This window comes from Schistocerca piceifrons, chromosome 4 (assembly GCF_021461385.2).
Source record: "Schistocerca piceifrons isolate TAMUIC-IGC-003096 chromosome 4, iqSchPice1.1, whole genome shotgun sequence".
NCBI lineage: Eukaryota > Metazoa > Arthropoda > Insecta > Orthoptera > Acrididae > Schistocerca > Schistocerca piceifrons.
Window position 1 is genome coordinate 500,012,389 of NC_060141.1, and position 20,682 is coordinate 500,033,070.

General features: G+C 40.7%; 1 protein-coding gene across 3 annotated transcripts in view; it reads left to right on the forward strand.

Moving 5' to 3' along the window:
- Position 1: 1 nt before the first annotated feature.
- The window catches only part of LOC124795501 (patj homolog), a 489,093-nt gene continuing 468,412 nt past the window's right edge, over positions 2-20,682 (forward strand). Inside the window, exons 1-2 of one of the 3 annotated variants that reach the window (XM_047259561.1) lie at positions 2-83; positions 9,769-10,008. In XM_047259561.1, coding sequence (XP_047115517.1) covers positions 9,841-10,008 — 168 coding nt within the window. In that variant the 5' untranslated portion in view covers positions 2-83; positions 9,769-9,840. Of the gene's footprint in view, positions 84-115; positions 361-9,768; positions 10,009-20,682 lie in introns of those variants that run through there. The other 2 variants (XM_047259560.1, XM_047259562.1) reach the window with 2 other exon arrangements.

Consider the following 20,682-nt stretch of genomic DNA (forward strand, 5'->3'; position numbering starts at 1 on the left):
CTGAGATCTCTGAGCTCCCTGTTTAATACGCTACGCTTTTAGATTTAGCGAAATGTTGTACGCATCCTGACGCGTGATTACAGGTGCTGAGTTATTTTAATTTATTCATCGAGCATTAAATTAAGCTGCAAATCCTTCGTATGTATTCACATTTCACAAGAACCGAATGAATAAAGTCGTCGTAGAAGGTGTTTGTTAGGGTATCTTTGGCTGTCAAAGTATTGTGCATCAATTGAAAGTGGAGTGGTGTTTTGAGATATAATGTTATTGTGATTGAACTGCATCAAGCTACAGAAACCAAATACGTAAACAAATTCAGACCATCTGCTATGAGTTCTCCAGTGCCGATTACCTTGATAGGTAAACATTTTTCGTGTTTTCGGGTATAAGCCATAGAGTCAGTTGCATGCTGCATGATATGTTTTGGGGCTATAAACCTCTGCAGTGTGTTGGAAGAAACCCTGGACAAAACCATGGAACATACGTAGAAGATCCTTTTTATTTTTTCCGCCTCGCAAATTGAGAACCGTCAGCAACATCCCGAAGTTCACCTCTGTGAAAGCAATACACTATGTCGCTGTGTTGGCGTGTGTTTTCGTAGGTTTCCCTTAGAGCAGTACTTCAAGGCTCGTATCTGCAGGAAGAATTAAACTTGGCCTATGCCCCTTATGTCAGTATTAGATTTTTATTTGGATACAGATAGGGACAGCGTAATAAGCCAATGTTGTGAACACATTTAGGCTTATATGATTCCAAGTCATTTTCTTATTCTTAGTTCAATAAAAGTCGGAAACAGTGCTTTGTAACAAGAGCTGTTTGAAACGAAAATTAATAGCGATTGATTGTAGTACAGCGAAAAACCAGCCTTAAGTTGCAAATTTCACTTTTTGAAATTTGGACTGGTATTTCGATGTACTAATTAACAGAAGTTGCTGACCCACGGCTATTCCAGCATGCTGGACGTTCATAACTGGATTTTTTGACATAATTGTTGTTAACAAGTGTTCACTTGCCCTTAACTTGGGTAAAGTTAGTATTAGACCTCTCCCCCTCCCTTTTAAATCTTGGTTCTCGTGACGGACTGATATTATTTTGGAAGGCAGCAATTGTGGATTTCAATGAGCATTTGGGATGGAGAAGCCCATTGTATATTTAATCATACATCATCATTTTGTACTTTGAAATAAAGAAGGTTGCATCAATTGTTTTGTTGTATGTAAGTTCTCACTCTCACTGTAATCAATGGAGGAGACTTTAATCATCCAACAATAACTGGGATAATTATAGTTTTGTTAGTGATGAATATGACAAGACACACTGTGAATAATTACTTGTGACAAGACACCCTGCAAAACATTACTACATGCTTTCACTGAAAACTACCAAGAACAGATGGTTTGAAACCCCACTCATGAGGGAAATGTTTTAGATCTAATGGCAAATGTTTTAGATCTAATGGCAACAGACAAACCTGTCACCTTTGAGGATGTCATCTTCGATACTGGTATTAGTGACGATCAGGCAATTGTAGCAACAATTATCAAAGTACAAATGTCATCTACAATGAGTAGAAAGACTTGTGTGTTCATTAAACTAGATAAAGAAGCAGTGGAATTGTGTCTCAGTGAGGAATGTGGAACTTTTAGCTCAGGGCAGGAGCATTTAAAGGAACTGTGGCTCAATTTTTAAACAATAGTTCACCATGCATGGACAGATGTGTACTCAGTAAAAGAGTCACTATAAAAAAAACTAAAGAAACAGAGACTACTGCATAACAGGTGAAGAACAAAGGTGAGGGCTGTAGACAGACAGATGCAAATGAAAAAAAAAAAAAAATGTTTGTGTCAAGAGAGCAATTCACAGAACCCAAAGGTATTCTTGTCATTGTAAGGGCTGTTATTGGCACTGAAGTTAGTGTCCAGTTCCTAGCGAATGGGACAGGAACTGAAACTGAGGGTAGCAAAATTAAAGCTTAAAGATTTATCTCAGTTTTCAAATATTCTTTTACACACAAAACACAACAGAATTGCACCATTTTAATCCTTGTACCACTGAAAAGATGAGTGCAATAGGTATTAGTGTCAGTGGTGTCGAGAAACAGCTGAAATCATTAAAACTGAAGAAAGCTACAGGCTCTGATGGAATCCCCATCATATTATATAGCGACTTTGTGAGTGAGTTACCTCCTGTTTTAACTATAATCAACTGTAGATTGCCTGAAGAAAAAACTGTGCCAGTCGGAAGAAAGTGTAGGTCACACTTGTCTATAAGAGAGGTAGCAGAAGTGATTCACAAAACTGCTGTGCAGTATCTTTGATATCCATTTGATGTAAAATCTTAGATCATCATATGAGCTCAAACATAATAAGCTGTCTCGAATAGAATGACTTCCTCCATGCCAACAAGCACAGATTCTGAAAACTAGTCATGTGAAACCTAACTCACACCTCACTCACATGATGTACATGATGTACTGAAAGTCATGGATCAAGGCAGTCATGTGGTTGCAGTATTTCTCGATTTCCCTGAAGCATTTGACTTGGTACCAAATCTACACTTACTATCGAAAGTATGATTGTATGGGTGTGTCAAATGAAATTTGTCTGTGGATCAAGGATTTTTTGGTAGGGAGGATGCAACAAGTTATCTTCCATAGAGTGTCCAACAGATGTAGAAGCAACTTTTGGTGTGCCTTCAGAAAGTGTATTGGGGTCCTTGCTGTTCATGTTTTTTGTCAATGAGTTGCGGAAAATATTATTAATAATGTGAAATTTTGTACAGTTAATGCAGTTACCTGTGATAAATTACTTCCTGAAAACAGTTGCAGAATATTTAGTCAGATCATGATAAGATTTCACAGTGCTGCAGAGATTAACAGCTTGCTGTAAATTTTATGAAATGTAAAGTTACGCCTTTCGAAAAAAATAAATGAAAAAAATAATAATATTATTAATAAGTCACAGTTGAAGTTGGTCAATTTATACAAATATCTAGGTGTAACAATTTGTAGGGATGTGAAATGGAGTGATCTCATAGTCTCATTTGTAGATAAAGCAGGTGGCAGACCACAGTTCATTGGTATAATACTAGGGAAATGCAGTCAGTCTACAGTGAAGACTGCATACAAAACACAGGTGTGGCCTATCTTGGAATATTGCTCAAGTCTGTGGGACTCGTACCAAATAGTCCAACGGGGAATATTGAATGGATACAAAGAAAGGCAGCATGAATGGTCAAAGGTGTGTTCGATCATCGGGAGAGAGTGATGAAGTTTCTGGAAGAACTGAACTGGCAGGCGCTTGAAGATAGGCACAAGGTATCCCATGGAAACCTACTTAGAAAGTTTCTAGAACCAATTTTAAGTTATTGGTTTAAACTAATTACAGTCAGCACAGAGGCACTTGAGCGATATTCTTCCTGTGCTCCATACATGAATAGAATGGGAAAAAGCCCTAATAACTGATACAAAGAGTCATACCCTCTGCCATACACTTCAAAGTAGTTTGCAGAGTGTGTATGTAGATATAAATTCCAGTAAGACTCCAACTACAATACAGAAGTTGACTGTCTCGTAGTACTTAATAACACTGCTGTATTTTTTGTACTACCATGTTTCCATAAAGCTGCAGCTATTGAAGTTGCAGATACTTGCTTGCCTTTATAGAGAACCATTCCATTTTGTGATTCATGTTAATAACAGAATTTATAGAAAACTATAATATCTCAATGACTTACATATTCATAGGAGACAATAATTTACCATGCTCAGGATGTACACAAATACAGTGTAAGATTTGTGTGCAAAAAGTGTGTTTTAACATACTACCAAAATATTCAAATTATGTTTTCTTCCCAATGTACAGTCCAGCTGAAAGCATGGCTTGAGTGAATTAAGACCAGTATGCCAATGGGAATGTATGTGGGTGGAGAGGAATACTAAACCCACTGAATGTAATGCTGGTGGTTGTGGAATTATGAATAAATTTGGATGGCATACTGTTCCTGTATTTGTGCTCAAGGAATTCTGAGTCAGAGATATGTACTGTATCATTTGAAGGAGCACAACAGTATTCATTCAGGAGTGAAATGCACAAGAGCACCTAACTTCACGCATGCTGTATAGTGAACATTGATCCCAGTGGTACCATGTTCCAATTTGTATTTTTGATCGTCACAGAAACCTGTATGAATAAAAATGTAAATGTTATTTTGTACAAAATCATAATTCTCTGAAAGTTTGTCACTGACTGCTTTGAAATTATTGCATTTGAATACACACATTTTTATATACCTACTGGAGTGCCCTATGGTATATAAAACAGTGGAAGATCCAAGAAAGAATGTAGACAGTATTATGAGGAGGAGAGACTGCTACTCACCGCATAGAGGATATGTTGAGTCACAGACAGGCCTTCTCCTAATGTAGAAAACATACATTCATAGAACACAACTCACGCACACATGACCAGTGTCTCCTGCCAATGAGGCAAATTGTATAATGATGAACTATTTTATCACACATAGTTTGAAATAGATTTATTTTCTCCATATAAATATATAAAAAGTAACTGGTTTCTGGTTACAACACATGGTGAAGCCCGGTTTAGAAAGAGGAAGTCAATGACTCAACAATATGCTTCTAAGTTATGCTGCAATGCCACATCAATGGTGGGTTGTTTAATGGTCTTTATAAGACAGGCACACACCATGTACTGCAACTCATTGTGAGACCTAGGCCTTAAAAGCAAACAAATGCATAGCTTCGGAAAAGCTTGCCATTCACTGGCAACAACATGTAGCTGCATCTCTACAGAAATAATCATCCTATCTACGTATACATTCATGTGACCGCTTTGCACTTTATACTTTAGCGTTTAGCAGAGGATTCACAGAACACCTTTCAGAATATTATCAACAATTCTGCTCTTAAATGGCTCATGGGGTAATGAACACCTAAATGCAAGCTCTGATTTCTCTTTAATACAGTGGTCACTTATCCCTATGTTAGATGGGAGTCCACACAATATTTTCGCATTCAGAAGTAAAAATTGGTGCTTGAAATTTCGTGAAAAGATGTCACTGTAATGAAAAAGACTTTGTTTTAATGATTGTCACCCCAGCTCAGTTGTCATATCTGTGACACACCGTCCCCTGTTTCATGATAATACAAAATGAGCTGCCATTCTTTGAACTTTGATGTTTTCCATCAGTCTTATATGGTAAGAATCACATACCACGGAACAAAACTCCTGAAGAGGATGAGCAAGCCTAGTGTAGGTAGTCTAGATTTGTTGCATCTTCTAAGTGGTCTGCCAATAAAATGCAGATTTTGGTTCACATTCTCCACAACATTTTGTGTGTAATGGTTCCAGTGCAGGTTGTTTGTAATTATAATCCATAGGCATTAAGTTGAATTGACAACCTCTAAATTTGTATGATTTATCATGTAACAAAAATTTAACATAATATTTTTTAGTACTCATGTGGAGAACCTAACACTTTTTATTGTTTAGGCTGAATTGCCACCTGTCACGCCATATAGGTATCTTGTCTAAATCATTTTGCAGTTTGTTTTGATCTTCTTATGATTTTTCTAGATGGTTAACGGCAGTGTCATCTGCAAACAATCTAAAAGGGCTGTTGAGATTGTCTTCTAAATTGTTTATATATATTAAGAATTGCAGAGGGCCTACCACACTTCCGTGGGGTACTACAGATATCTCTTTGGGTTTGACCAGATTACTTCCCAGCAATTACAACCAAGTGTGAACTTTCTGATGGAGATCACAAATCCTGTCACACTACTGAGGCAACACACCACAGAACCTGTTGAAAGCTTAAATATACCCCAAAGAAGAAAACTGTTGAAGTTTTTGCAAAAGCAAACATTCCACTCCACAAGTTATGTATTCTAGTTGATTGTCAATTTTTACATGCAGTTATTTACCTAGAATGGTGCTAATTTCACAAAAAAATAGATGACATGTTTTCGGGTCTGTAGTGATGACATATACACTGCTCCCATTTCCAATTAGCTTATCTTTTGATAAACTCTTAAATCTACCCCAAAATATCATTGCTACTAATTTCGGTTTTTAGCCTACATTCTGAACTTAGTATATGTGAACTCAGCTGCTTTTTATTAGTGCATTACACCCTGGGACATTGTTGCTAATACTTCTGCATTTGATCACTGGGAATGTAGTAGTCTCGTATGTGGGGGCAAGTGGGTGATGGCATTTCTTTGTACTTTTTCCTGCTTCTGTGGGATGTCCTACAAGTACCATTATTGGGGCTGGATGGAGAGTCACCTAATTTAAAAATCCCCCATTTAAGCCCCCACATGTATCAGCTATGTGAGTAGCAGCCTTTGATGTACTGTGCACTCGTGACACATTTAGGGTAGCCCTGCAGTTCTCAGTCTTTTGATACAACTGTAGGAAGTTGCAGCCTAGCTTATCACAAAGCCTTCAAAGTCTCTGGTTCTTGCCTTCCGCTTGATTCGGAACTAATGAGCCACAATCAGTTCTGGCGTGCAACTCTGCAGATTGTGAACTTAGTCAATATTCCATGTGCAAGGCTGGTCGTCTCAACCTTCTCGGGCAGTCACTGAAACTTGGTCTTGGAACCAAGACAAGAAGAATTATATGTTCCCTTGTGTGGCACAGTCTGCACCCTTTTACCTTAGGCCTGCCAGAAATGCCTCTTCAAAATGTTGAATCAGACCTCCCACTTGATAATTCCCAACTGTTACTGTCGTTACCATTACTGTCATAGGCTACTATTATTTGCATATGTTTGAACTGCTGATGACTAACAGATCCCTACTCATATGCACTTGGATTCTCCTGACCCACAGAGTATCGGGCTTCACACCCTGTGTAGTGTGTCTCAGAAGCTAAGTTTCAGTTTTAATGAGAGTTCCTCATACTTGAAGGTTAGGGTGATAGCTGCAACACCATTGGCACTTATTGGTTCCTGCCTCCTCTGTAAATGCCATTCAAGGTGAAGTGAATGGGTTGTAATAGATCCTGTACTTCTTGTAGAGGAGAATACCCACAGGAGATAGTATTAATTGAGCTACTTGTAGTACATAACCCCCAGTAGCTTTCCTGACGTATCCATTCACAGCAATTTCCAGTTTCTTGTGGCTTATGCTTATTAATGGGCAACATTTTGACATACCTTTTACTTGTATTTTCTGATAAAATGAGGCTTGCAAACCTAGCTAGGGACTTTTGGTCTCAGTTCTAGCAAATGGCCAGTGAAGTATATTCAAACCAATCAACTATACAGTATGGTTTCAGTTGCTTGAGACTGCAGTTGTGTGTGTGTATGTGTGTTTAGTTGACAAGGACTTTAATGGCCAAAAGCTATAATTGTGAGAATCCTTTTTTTTTTTTGCATATCTGTAACTATATGGTGAGTGGCTACTTTCCTTCTCTAATATTGTTACAACCAACTATACTGTTTCAGTTACTTCATTTCTCTCTCTCACTCTCATCTCACTCTCTGTGTCTCTTTTTATTTCATTCTTTCTTTCTCCTGCCTCCGAGAAGAGAGAGAGGGAAAATGGCCTATAATTATGATACAACATAACAGTTTACTGTTTACAGATGTATAGAAGGTGAATGTTAAAATATTATATCAGTACTCCAGCTTAAGTAATCCAAGGACATAAAAATAATATAAATAAATAGTAACAAGTGGGTATAACAGACTTGAACTTGGTGAGAAAGTCATGTATACTAACTGGATAGATCACAGTTGCATTACACTGAAACAGTCGTTGAGACATAAAATGTGATATTTCTACAACTATTTAAGATTCAAGAACAAAATTTGTACAAGCAGACTCTTATCATATAAGGGTACTGGGGAATAATACACATTATTTAAAGACCTGCAATAAAACATAGAAGCCAGGGCAGTAACCTTTAACAGTTAAGCAATAGATCTGAGTCATTTACTACTGATAAATTTTTCTCCGTGAGTGACATGGAAAGGGGAGGAAGGTAAAACTGTTTGAAATAGTCATGGATATCAGTTTGAGGGATACGAGATTTGCAATGTCATTTTGAGAGAAAGATGTGACATAATTACAAGTAACCACATGTAAAATCAACTCAAGTTACATTGAAAAGGAGGACACACGAAGAGAGTGACAAAATTATTGGCGTGCCTAGTATGTATCAACTCCAGACTAAAAACATATGCTGAACTCAAATACAAAAATCTTGCAGTACTCAGATTGGCATATACATCAGTGAGCTGGGACCGATGACCTCGCTGTTTGGTCCCTACCCCAAAACAACCAACCAACTACACTGAGGAAACATTATGGCCACTGCCCACTGCAAGACTGAATGTTGCCCAGTGATGCTGCGGGCATGTAATTCAGTAGGCGAAGAGAATGATTAGAGCAGGGACAAATGGAATCATTCTAGTGATTATGGGGCAGTCCATTGACATAAGCGACTTTGACAAAAGGCAGATTGTTAGGGTCCAGTGTCTGGGGTGAGCATCTCAGAATTGATGAAGCTGTTTGTTTGCTACTGTTTTGAGCATCAGAGGAAAGTTATTGAAGTGGGCAAAAAGTGATGTACATCTATGCTCCATCATAGACAGTGGAGATCGGGGACTTGCTCACTCTGTAAACAGGATAGGTGGTGATCTGTGGCAGATCTGACATCAAAGTATGATACTGGTGCAGGCAGAAGTGTTTCAAGCACATTATTCAATGCACTTGTAGAACCTGGTGCTCCACAGCAATGACCCCTACGTGTTCTCATGTTGAACCAATAACACCGTCAGTTATAATTGCAGTGGGAACTGGATCATAGAGATTGGGCTGTGTCAGATGAATCACATTTCTTGTTATACCTAGTCAGTGGTCGCATCTGAATGCCCTGTCACACAAGTAGACAATGCCAGGAACATGCTCTGTGCCACAGACTCAGTCCATTGGGGGCAGTATTATACTATGGGGGGCATTCATCTGATATTACATGGGACCCATGGTTGTAGTCAATGGCACTGTTACAGCTGTGGACTATGTGAACATTATTGCAGATCACCTGCACCCCTTCATGCTTCATGCCTTCCGCGATGGTGATGGCATATTAAAGGCCACAATATGCTACAGTGATTTTGAAAAGCGTGATAGTGAATACATGTTGATTTCATGGCCACCAAATTCACCTGATCTGATACAAATGGAACACATTTGATACCCTACCTGGTGCCAGTTCCTTGCCCACAAACCACTGACACTGTAGCCACAAATGGAATATTTGGAACAATACTACTTCTCACACCTCTTAGTCATAGTGGGAACAATGAATGGTTCAGCAGACATACCTTCAAGCTGGAAGAGTCAGGGCTTCAAAATTAAATAGTATGTTTTTCTACTGCCTTGCATTTTAGCAAGGAGAAATGGTGGTACACACATTGTACCACCTACCCTGAAATTTTTGATACATTGGGCCCTACTTTTTTATGTTTAATTGATTTATTTTTCTTTGTGTTACATTTCTACAAATTTTATTATAAATTATATGTATATCTTCTCATTAACAAGCTTGCACTGAAAACCTTCAACTTCAGAAGGTTCCCAGAAGCTTTCAATAAAACTAATGTGTGTTGTTGGGGATGGGGGGAGTGCTGCAAGAGGGGGGGGGGGGGAGAGAGAGAGAGCACTGTCGCTTTACTTATCATCTGGAGCATGATATGTAACAACTAACAATCTTATCTGTGTTTTTCTTTCAGATCAGCTTTTTCATTTGGGATCTAGCAGATTAATGTAAAATATACTCACTCAGCCCCTAGAAGCACGAGACCATGCCACTGCAAGCTGATATTTCCACAGCTCTGCAGTTGCTAGAACACATCCAGCACACAATTGATGTGAGTGATGATGCCAAGCTTCAAGCACAGACAAAGGATGATTTGGACCTTCTCATTTCAGTGCTTGAGAATCCTATTCTTCGGAGCATTGTTACAATCCAGGTTAGTGACATGAAAAGTTTTCTTTAATCTCAGACATATTAAGTTGATTATACCTAAAGAAAACCCAGTTGAGAATAGTATAAAATTAGGAGGAGATGGTGAATACTTACTTACTGGGGGCAAAATTCCAAAAATGTGCTGATAAAAAGTGGAAAATACGGAGAGGGGAAGGAGGTTGGAATGGTATGGGATGAGAATGATGGGTGACAAAGACAATAACTCAAAGATTAACCATCTATACCATGAACTGTGCAGGAATAATTAAAAATAAACATTTGTAACAAATTCCTTATTACAATATAATTGCACGGATAAAAAATCTGCTCAACAAGTGCATAAAAAATTTGGAAATATGCAAGCTTTCTGAGATAGTGATTCTTTCTTTTTGCAGAAGGATTGAAGGGAAAGGAAGAGGGATGAAGGGAAATGACGCAATTTTTAGGAAATGGGGAGATTAACAGAAAAGTCACCCAGGTCCCTGGGTCAGGGGAGACTTACCAGATAAGATGAGAAGGGAAGACTGATTGTTATTGTCTGCATAGGATGGGATTTGAAAATGTAACTTAAAGGTGAAGGGTAGGGTAATAAGCAAGATGCAGATTACTGGAAAAACGTCATGCAAGGTCAATAAGAGTGGAAAGCTGGAAAGCTAAGTGCTTGTACATATAGACGGAGAGGGGGGATAAACAGGAGGGAAAAATAAAAGATACAGTAAAATAGAAAGGAGTGAAGAAAAGGAATAATTACTGAAAATAAATGATATGACCACAGAAATTAATGTAAATTTAGGCCAGGTGGATGACAAGAACCAAGCAAATGTTGTAATTCGCGTTCCCACATGTGGAGTTCTCAGGAACTGGTGTCAGGAGGGAGTATCCAGATGGAATATGAGGTGAAACAGGCACTGAGGTTACAGCTATCATGTTGCAGAACATGCTCTGCAGCAGGATATTGTGTTGCCAGTATACATTCTCTGACAAAACCCATTCATCCTAATGGATAATGTGGTGGAAAGTCCTATCCATTAGCTTAGAATGTAGGCTGAATAATGAAATCAATGGCCTGTGGTTCGTGATGAGTAGAACTGGATTTTCCTTTTTTTTTTTTTTTTTTTTTTTTTTTTTAATAAGAAAAAAACACAACCTTATTAATACCAAAAAGACAGCAAGTGCCTCCCTTCGCACCTGTGAATAGTTAGTTTGCACTGCTGATCATGTCTTTAATGCGTAATCGAAGGCCTGTTCAGTGTCATCTGGGTTCTGATGCAGCAGGATACACCAGTGCCAGACTGGGATACTCCAGTAGTACCCAGTGTAAAATAAACCAAACAGAGGGCAGAGAACGGATGCTGCTTGAGAGACTGAGAAGCCTGTTGACAGTCTGCAGACCACATAGATTTGATATCCTTTTGGCAAAGCTGGTTAAGAGGATGGTAGGTGTGCACAGCCTGTCCATTGAACTGGCATAACAAGAAATCTTGCCCTAAAAGGACTGAAGCTGCTGCAAGTTCTTGGGTGTCAACCAGTTGATGATGGTTTTGACATGCTCATGTATAAGTAAGCCACTATCTTTGTTAATCAAGTGTCCTATAGAATGCATCTTTGGGGCAAAAACCTATATTTTTCCAATTTGCAATGAAGGCCATTCTCTAGATGACTTTGGAAAGCTGCCTGCAAATTGTATAAATGCTCCTCACATGTGGAGCCTGTGACCCAGGTGTCATTGAGGTAGTTTATATAACAGGGGATGTCCTTAAAAGAATACTCCAAATATCTTTGATAAATTCCCAGGGTAGATGAAATTCCAAAAGGCAAGTGCTTAACTGATAACGGCTAAAGGAGGTGTTGAGTACTGAAAAATGCTGAGAAGCAACATTCAGTGACACCTGCAGGTATACGTCACACAAGTTGATGTGGGAGGAATGCTGGTCCCCCGACAACTTCACCAACAACTCATGTGGATGTGGAATAGGATATGAATCAACATTGCTTAAAATTACTGCAGATATGCATTTGGGATTCAGCTTCTGAATCACCACCAGAAGGGTGGCATGTTGACCAGAAAAAAATAGGAGAGATGACACAAGAATTTCTGCCAGTGCTGCAACTCACCCTTAACCTTGTTGCACATGGAAAGGGAATGAGGTTTTCACAAAAAGTTAACGTATTGTTGACTGCAGAAGGGAGACATGGGCTTTAAAGTTTTTCACCCAACTAAAGGTATTTTCAAACAGCTAGTTGTATGACCATAGTAAGGAGTCCAAATCTTGAAAGGGGACCAAATGGGACATTAAGTGGACTTCATCAATGATCAGGAATTCAAAAACAGAAAAAGAGTCTAACTGAAAAAAATATTTTCTGCCAAATGGTGAATTTACCTCTAACAATGTAAGTTGCCATGCCACATTCTTATAACATACTGAGACGGAGAACTTCCTCTGCAGTGGAATGTGCTGTTACAAGTAAGATGCTACTTGACACAGTGGCCATTGGAACACAGGGCAGCCTGAGAGCCTGTACATGTGTAAGTTAATTAATGCTGACCATTGCCCCTGAGTCAACCTGAAATCTGTTGGTTGCCTATCCAAGATCAATGTTAGCAGAATTTGCTGGGGCAAAGCTTGTGGGGCGTCGAGGGAAAACCCTGGGGCTTCCAAAAACCATCCTGCAGCTTGCCAATTGTCACAAACTTATGCCAAGTGACCTACTTTTCAGCATACCCCACACATGGCACCTACGTATGTATGGGCAATCCTGTCCAATGTGTACAGAATGACAATAAGAGCAGAACCACTATCTTGCCCATTGAAAAGAAATAAATTCAGATGAAGAGTGACACTGAGAGCCCATAAAATGAAGTGAATGGGGACCCCAAATTTTTGACTGACTTGTACCTGCCAAGCTAGTCATGGACGGAGGCGGGCTGCAATGTGATATCACCGCACTCAAATCGTCAGCAGTGTTGCCTCGTGGTGACTCAGTCGAAGGCAACCTAAAATGGCACTGGGGCTGTTCACTGTGCATATGTAACTTCACCACCTGCCAGTTGTCAAAATTATGTCCCATGTTGGTGCTGTAAATTCTTGTGCTTCTGCAATATAAGCAACTTCGGCTAAAGAAGAGTCGGACAAGCCAATGCCCGAATTTGTACCTCATGTCTGGGGGCTAATCAGATTACCACATCCTAGTTAGGGAGTGTGCACTCAAACTGACATCTGTGTTAGTGATCTTGCAGGTCAACAATTCAGACCACATACGACTGCTCCAGGTGACTGAGATGCTGGTTAAACTGCATCTGTGCTGCCTCCACATGTGCTTGATGTCCAAAATACTGCATGAGCAACTGACAGAGTTCCTCAAAGTTAAATTGCTCAGGCTTGGTAGGGGGCTCCAAATTTTACATGATTTCATACAACCATGCACTGCTGGACAATAGCAAGGCTTCGTTGGCAGCTGGATTGATGCTATGGCTTACTTGGAGGTGCAGCAAGAACTGGCACAGGTAATTATCCCACCTTCCACAGACTCGTCGAAACTGGTGAATGGCATCAGGAATCATAGGGATAAGACTTGTCTGTAAATGCCTGACCCGTCACCAGCACAGTATGAGAGCAGATCAATTTTACACTCTGAGTAGTTCCTGCATCTGCTCCTGCTGTAGCTGTTGTTGCTTCTGGAGGTGCAGCTGTTCCTGCCAGGATTGCATAAATGCTGGCTCCATGGTGAGCATAAATTAACACCATGAGAGAAAAATAAAAGCATCACACACATAAGAATGTCTGCTGTTGCCACTTTTGTATTTGCAAAGGTGTGACAACACTGCTAATCTGTCCCATTGGCACAGATGTCACTATTCTGTGCGATGATGGGTGCTAGACAACAACAAAAAAAAAAGAAAAAAAAAAAAAAAAAAAGAGAGAGAGAGAGCTGAACCCTGGAAGAGAGAGAGAACTCGATGTGCATGTCAGTCTACTAGGAGCAGTGTGTCCGAAAGCTGTGTAGAGACAGCCTTGGAGAAAGCATGGTTGTTGGTTTTATCAAGCACTCACAGAAGTGTCTGTTGAGTGCTTGGTTCTAACAGCTACTCATCAAAAAACCAGATTTTCAAAAAATGAAAATGCCATTTGTAGGTGAATGTCTAATGCACAGTTAAAATGTGAGCCATTTGCTACAATTAACTTTTACGTAATTTTGGCCATTGTGATAAAACAGCTAAAAACTGGGTTTTATGGTTTTCTTCATAAGTGCGATAACTCTGAACCTGTGGAACTTGGTAATGGATTAAGATATCAAAAAAAGTTGTGATTTCCTTGAGAATATCATCTTAAGAACATATGTTAAAAATTTTGGGAATTTGACATGAATAGAAATTACAGAAGTGGCCATCCCCACAATTTGTACTTTTGGTACCCAAAAATCATGGTTTTTCTGGTAAACCACTCATGAACTGATAGTGATTTTATGAGCTACCTAAAGCCCATCCTAGAGTGCACCTAATGCAAAAGAATCAACTGGTTTGGTTAAATTGCCTGGGCTGGAGGAAGCGTATTATGTTTAAATTTGGCTCTGTACTGTAAGTTAGCTACAATATGCTCTTTCTTCCAATAGGTATATGAATGGTCACTGGGCCAAGGGCTGTCCAAAACACTTAATCTCTTATCTCTGTAATCAGTAAAATCCCAGATATGACCGTCTGAAGAATTGTATTTTTGCGCATGGTTGTTTATAAGATATTGGTACTGTGCATGGATCGATTAGGTAGTGCTAGTACCTGGAGCAGAACTACAACAAATTTTACATACGGGCATGTAATGTTAAGTTGTGATATTGATAAATTTATACATATTTCGATTTTAGAATATGTAATGTGTCTAGAACTTTGTTTCATAATACAGTCAAACACACCGAGTTACACAGATTAAAATCTGCTAAACTCAAAAGTTGGTGGCACTTTATGAATTTCAAAACAGATAAAACAAATGTTCACACACTTGACAAAATAAACAACCTGGTATGAGTGTGCATAGGACAAAATATTTCGGCAATCGACCACGTTGCCATCATCAGGTGCGCTGATGTACTGACCGGTGGTGGGCTGGTGCCATGTATATATAGGACAATCCCCCTCCCGCTCCTCCCTCAGGCGCTTCCTATGAGCTGGTGTGGTCCGCGCCCCGCCCGCGGTCCAGGTGTAGTGTCCATTCTCCCGCTGTCTGGCCGCCGCGTCCTAGGTTCTCGTTCAGGAGGGTCTGCCGTCACTACTCTTGTTATTCTTCCCTCCTCCCCCGAAGTCGGTACACTCTGGGAAATATCCTTTTTCTTCTTAATCCAAGTGATCGCGGGTTCCCACGCCTCGCTAAGGATGTAACCGCTGTCATGATTTAGTTGTGGCTCCCTTTCTCTGATCTCTATGGCTTCTTGGGATGCAGAGCCTTCCGAATTTGCCCTTCCTTGTAACCATTCCTACGAAACACGGTCTTCAGATGGTCCAATTCTTGTTGGAGACTTTCCCTGTCGGAGATGATGTGAGCTCTGTGTACAATAGTTTAGAGCACGCCATTCTTTTGTGCCGGGTGGTGGCAGCTACCCTCATGTAGGTACAAATCGGTGTGTGTCTTCTTCCTATACACGCTGTGGCCCAAAGTGCTGTCAGCTTGTCCTCTAATCAAAACATCTAGGAAAGGGAGCATCCCATCCGTTTCGATCTCCATGGTGAACTTAATATTCTCGTGTCTGGAGTTGGGATGTGTGAGGAAGTCTGCCAGTTTATCTCTTCCATGAGGCCAGATAATGAAGGTGGTTGTTGTTGTTGTGGTCTTCAGTCCTGAGGCTGGTTTGATGCAGCTCTCCATGCTACCCTATCCTGTGCAAGCTTCTTCATCTCCCAGTACTTACTGCAACCTACATCCTTCTGAATCTGCATAGTGTATTCATCTATTGGTCTCCCTCTATGATTTTTACCCTCCACGCTGCCCTCCAATGCTAAATTTGTGATCCCTTGATGCCTCAGAACATGTCCTACCAACCGATCCCTTCTTCTAGTCAACTTGTGCCACAAACTCCTCTTCTCCCCAATCCTATTCATTACCTCCTCATTAGTTATGTGATCTACCCATCTAATCTTCAGCATTCTTCTGTAACATCACATTTTGAAAGCTTCTATTCTCTTCTTGTCCAAACTAGTTATCGTCCACGTTTCACTTCCATACAGTGCTACACTCCATACAAATACTTTCAGCAACGACCTCCTGACACTTAAATCTATACTCAGTGTTAACAAATGTCTCTTCTTTAGAAATGCTTTCCTTGCCATTGCCAGTCTACATTTTATATCTTCTCTACATCGACCATCATCAGTTATTTTGCTCCCCAAATATCAAAACTCCTTTACTACTTTAAGTGTCTCATTTCCTAATCTAATTCCCTCAGCATCACCCGACTTAATTCGACTACATTCCATTATCCTCGTTGAAGGTATCATCCACATATCTAAAGAAACAGGTGGGTTTTAGATGTGCTGATTCAAGAGCTTCCTCGTTGAAATGTTCTGTGTACGTATTTGCGACAACAGGTGAGAGTGGACTCCCCATGGCTACTCCTTCTGTCTGCTTGTAGTCTTGTAGTATTCACCGTCAAATAAGAAGTAAGTTGATGTCAGAACATGTCTGAAAAGGTTGGTGGTCTCTTAGTCAAATTTCTGGCAGATGAGCTCCAAGGATTCGTGTAATGGAACTTTAGTGAATAGAGGTACCATGTCGAAGCTTACCAGTATGTCAGATTCCTTAAGCGCAAGATTGTTGATGCGTCCCAGGAAATCCATGGAGTTACAGAAATGGTGTGTACATCTCCCAACGTAAGGGCTAAGCAGTTGTTTGAGGTGCTTGGCGAGAAGGTATGTTGGGGCACCAATATTGCTGACAATGAGACGTAACGGAATCTATTCCTTGTGCACCTTCGGCAGTCCGTAAAGTCTAGGAGGAACAGCATCCCTTGGGCATAGCTTCTTGGTAATCTCGTCAGGGAAGTCAGAATCCTTGAGAAGTGCCAGAGTCTTCCTCTCGACCCTCTTGGTAGGATCAGTGTCAATCTTGCGGTATGCGCTGTCACCAAGTAGATCCCGCATCTTCTCAGCGTAATCCTGTCAGGATAGGATTACTGTTGTGTTGTCCTTGTCTGCAAGTAATATTACTGTGTCTGGATCTTCTCTTAGCTCCTGTATGGCAGCCCTCTCCCTGTAGGAGATGTTCGGTTTCATCAGCTTTCTTTTGGTTAGAGCTCTGCGGGTTTCGCAACAAACTTCTTCAGCAGCTTCAGGTGGAAGTTGAGCAGCCGTTTGTTCCACTGTGCTAATGATGTCAGCAATGGGTGCATCTTTAGGAGTCGGAGAGAAATTCAGTCCTTTCTTAAGAACCGAAATATCGTCGTCATCCAGTTCCTTGTTAGTGAGATTGACTATGGTCTTTCCGCTGCCATCAGAAGGTTGTTTCTCCGATATATGTTCAAACTTGGATGCCTGTTGTTCGGCTGACTTCCTCTGGGTTGAGTCCGCTGTGGCCCATGTGACACCATCAACCCAATCCCACATCCAGGGGTTGAAACGGTTGGCCAGTTGTAGATGTAACTGTAGGAGTTCTTTGTTGGTAGTGTCCAAGCGCCACCGCGTGAAGTGAACTCTCTCTCTTACCAAGGCTAGGCTGGCACGTTTCTTGATTCTTCTGGCCACTGCTGAGTCGATGTGATGGTTGACCTTAGCAAAATTTGGTACCACACATTCTTCTCGGCACTTCATAAGAAAAACAAAAGAACTCAGTAGACGACTTCTCTGATGACGCAGCTTGTCGATCCTTTTCATGCTGTGATACATCTCCTCCCCGTAGAGGTACGTGATGTGAATCTTAAATTTCTCCAGGCGTATTTTATGATGAAATAAATCTCGGGTGAACAGCCTAGTATGAGTGTGCATAGGACACAATATCACAATATTTCAGCAATCGACCACGTAGCCATCATCAGGTGGGCTGATGTACTGACTGGCGGTGGGCCAGTGCCATGTATATATAGGGCAATCCCCCTCCCGCTCCTTCCTCAGGCGCTTCCTATGAGCCAGTGCGGTCCGCACCCCGCGCACGGTTCAGGTGCAGCGTCCGTTCTCCCACCGTCTGGGTGCTGCATCCTAGGTCTTCTTATTCAATAGGGTCTGCCGGCACTACTCTCGTTATTCTTCCCTCCTCCCCCGAAGTCGGTACACTCTGGGAGGTATCCTTTTTCTTCTTAATCCAGGTGATCGCGGGTTCCCACAGCTTGCTAACGATGTAACCGCTGTCACGATTTAGTTGTGGCTCCCTTACTCTGATCTCTTTGGCTTCTGTCATAGAGCCATAGAGATCAGAGTAAGGGAGCCACAACTAAATCGTGACAGCGGTTACATCCTTAGCAAGGCGTGGGAACTGGCGATCACCCGGATTAAGAAGAAAAAGGATATTTTCCAGAGTGTAACGACTTCGGGGAAGGAGGGAAGAATGACGAGATCAGTGCCGGCAGACCCTCCTGAACGAGAAGACCTAGGATGCAGCGCCCAGACGGCGGGAGAACGGACACTGCACCTGGACCGTGCGCGGGGTGTGTACCACGCCGGCTCATAGGAAGCGCCTGAGGAAGGAGCGGGAGGGGGATTGTCCTATATATACATGGCACCAGCCCACCACCGGTCAGTACATCAGCGCACCTGATGATGGCAATGTGGTCGATTGCCGAAATATTGTGTCCTATGCACACTCATACCAGGCTGTTCACCTGAGATTTATTTCGTCATAAAATACGCCTGGAGAAATTGAAGAATCACATTCACACACTTTTTTGAAACAAAACATTGAATTAACTTCAGTGGCTTTAAGAATATTGTGTGTGTGTGTGTGTGTGTGTGTGTTTTTGGATGGGGGGGGAGGGAGAAGACAGTTTATAAAAGTGTTGTAAATTTCTGGATGGGAGAAATAGGTCATTGGGCCAGTTGCTCCACTGAACATCTATCCGCTCAAGTTTGAAGTAATGAGCTACATCAGTAACCAAAAACAAGAATATTGTAAAAAATAAATCAAAATCAGTGTTCAGTCTTGCAAAGTCTTGGAATTCTTTGAGTTCTTGTGATGAAATGTTTAAGCGACTGAAATGTTATCAATCTTATCTGCTCCATCTGAGTTCTAGGAAATGTTGCATGTCCTGAAGTTGAAGCCCTTTTCATAGGGTTTTCTTTCTTTTGATAACATCAGTTTTGTCTGACATATCTGTTACCAAATGATTCTCCCCTTCCATTAATAGATCTAATGGTTTCAAATAATTTGTGATGTTGACCATAAAAGAATTTATCTCTACTCTACTTACTCTCAACTCAGTTTTTTCCCTAATGGCCACCTTCAGTTCAGCCAGCATTCACTGTTTTTAGCCAGAAGTGCATTATATCGTCTTTGTGGCTGAGTTTCAATGAGTGTTTTTCATCTCATAATAGTGTGATGGCATAATAAGCACTTTGCATGGCCTTCAAACAATATGAAAAGAAAATTAGTTTCCATTCCACATTGAATGATGCGGCTTCTCCAGATTTTCTTTGTTTAAACAAGTGTGTATTTCTGTTCTTGCACAGTTGTGGTATGGTACCTATAGTATTTGTAATGCACAACATAAATATAATTGAATACAAGCAGCATTGCTGACAAACTGCTTGGTGCATGACAAGATGACGATCTAACTCTAGTGGTGTCTCGCTGCAGCCTTCCTTATCTCCTCTCTTCTTGGCGCCACTCACCACTGCTCTTAGAGTGCTAGACAGGAGCACGGCTAGAGCGCTCATGCTCGCAGAGTTCTTTTTGGCTAGGCCTGCTCTTAGGGGACAAAGATATTTTAGAAGTGAATCAGGAACTCCAGTTTTGCTAGAGTTATACTCTTTTACATGGAGCATATGATTGGATTATAGGCAACACACAGTGCGCACGTGTGACACAGAGTGCGTGTCCTGCAGCCTCTCAGGGGCATAAAAAATATGAAAGGATACCTAGCATCTCCGGGAAGAATCAGCAAATGTTTTATCTCTAACAAAAGTTGTTCACAGTGACATGATCTGTTACCCATAGACATTTGATGCAAAATCTGTAGTCTATATCGCACATCTCACAAACAGCACAGAGAACTGAGAACTGACCACATAGCGAAGGAAAAGAAGTCCAAATATTGGTTTTGCATCAGAGCTGAGGCTCATTTTGTTGTTGCTAAATTTCCCAAGCATTTTAAATGCTTCAATTTGACATTACATTCTTCTTTTAGTTCTAGTCTCTTAACATCTGTCTCAAGGCTGAGAACAGCTTCCTCAATGGATGGTTCTTTCTCAGTACAGTTTTTACTGCTAGGTGCTTCCTCATCATTGCAAGGGTCTTGGTTATTGATAACATTGGCAATTATTTCATTGTCTGTTAGTACTTGTAGTCAGGGTCATCAACATCACATTGAAGCCAGTTTTGAATATTTTCCTGGTGGTATTCTTCAAATCCTGAAGAGTCTGTAGTTTGCCCGGACAGTATGGATACAAACTGATTATTAGGTGGTTTGATAGAGTCATCAGAAGGAAAGATTGTATTCCAAGCTTTTGCTAGTGGAGCTCCAGCTTCAGCTGCCTTATACATAACAA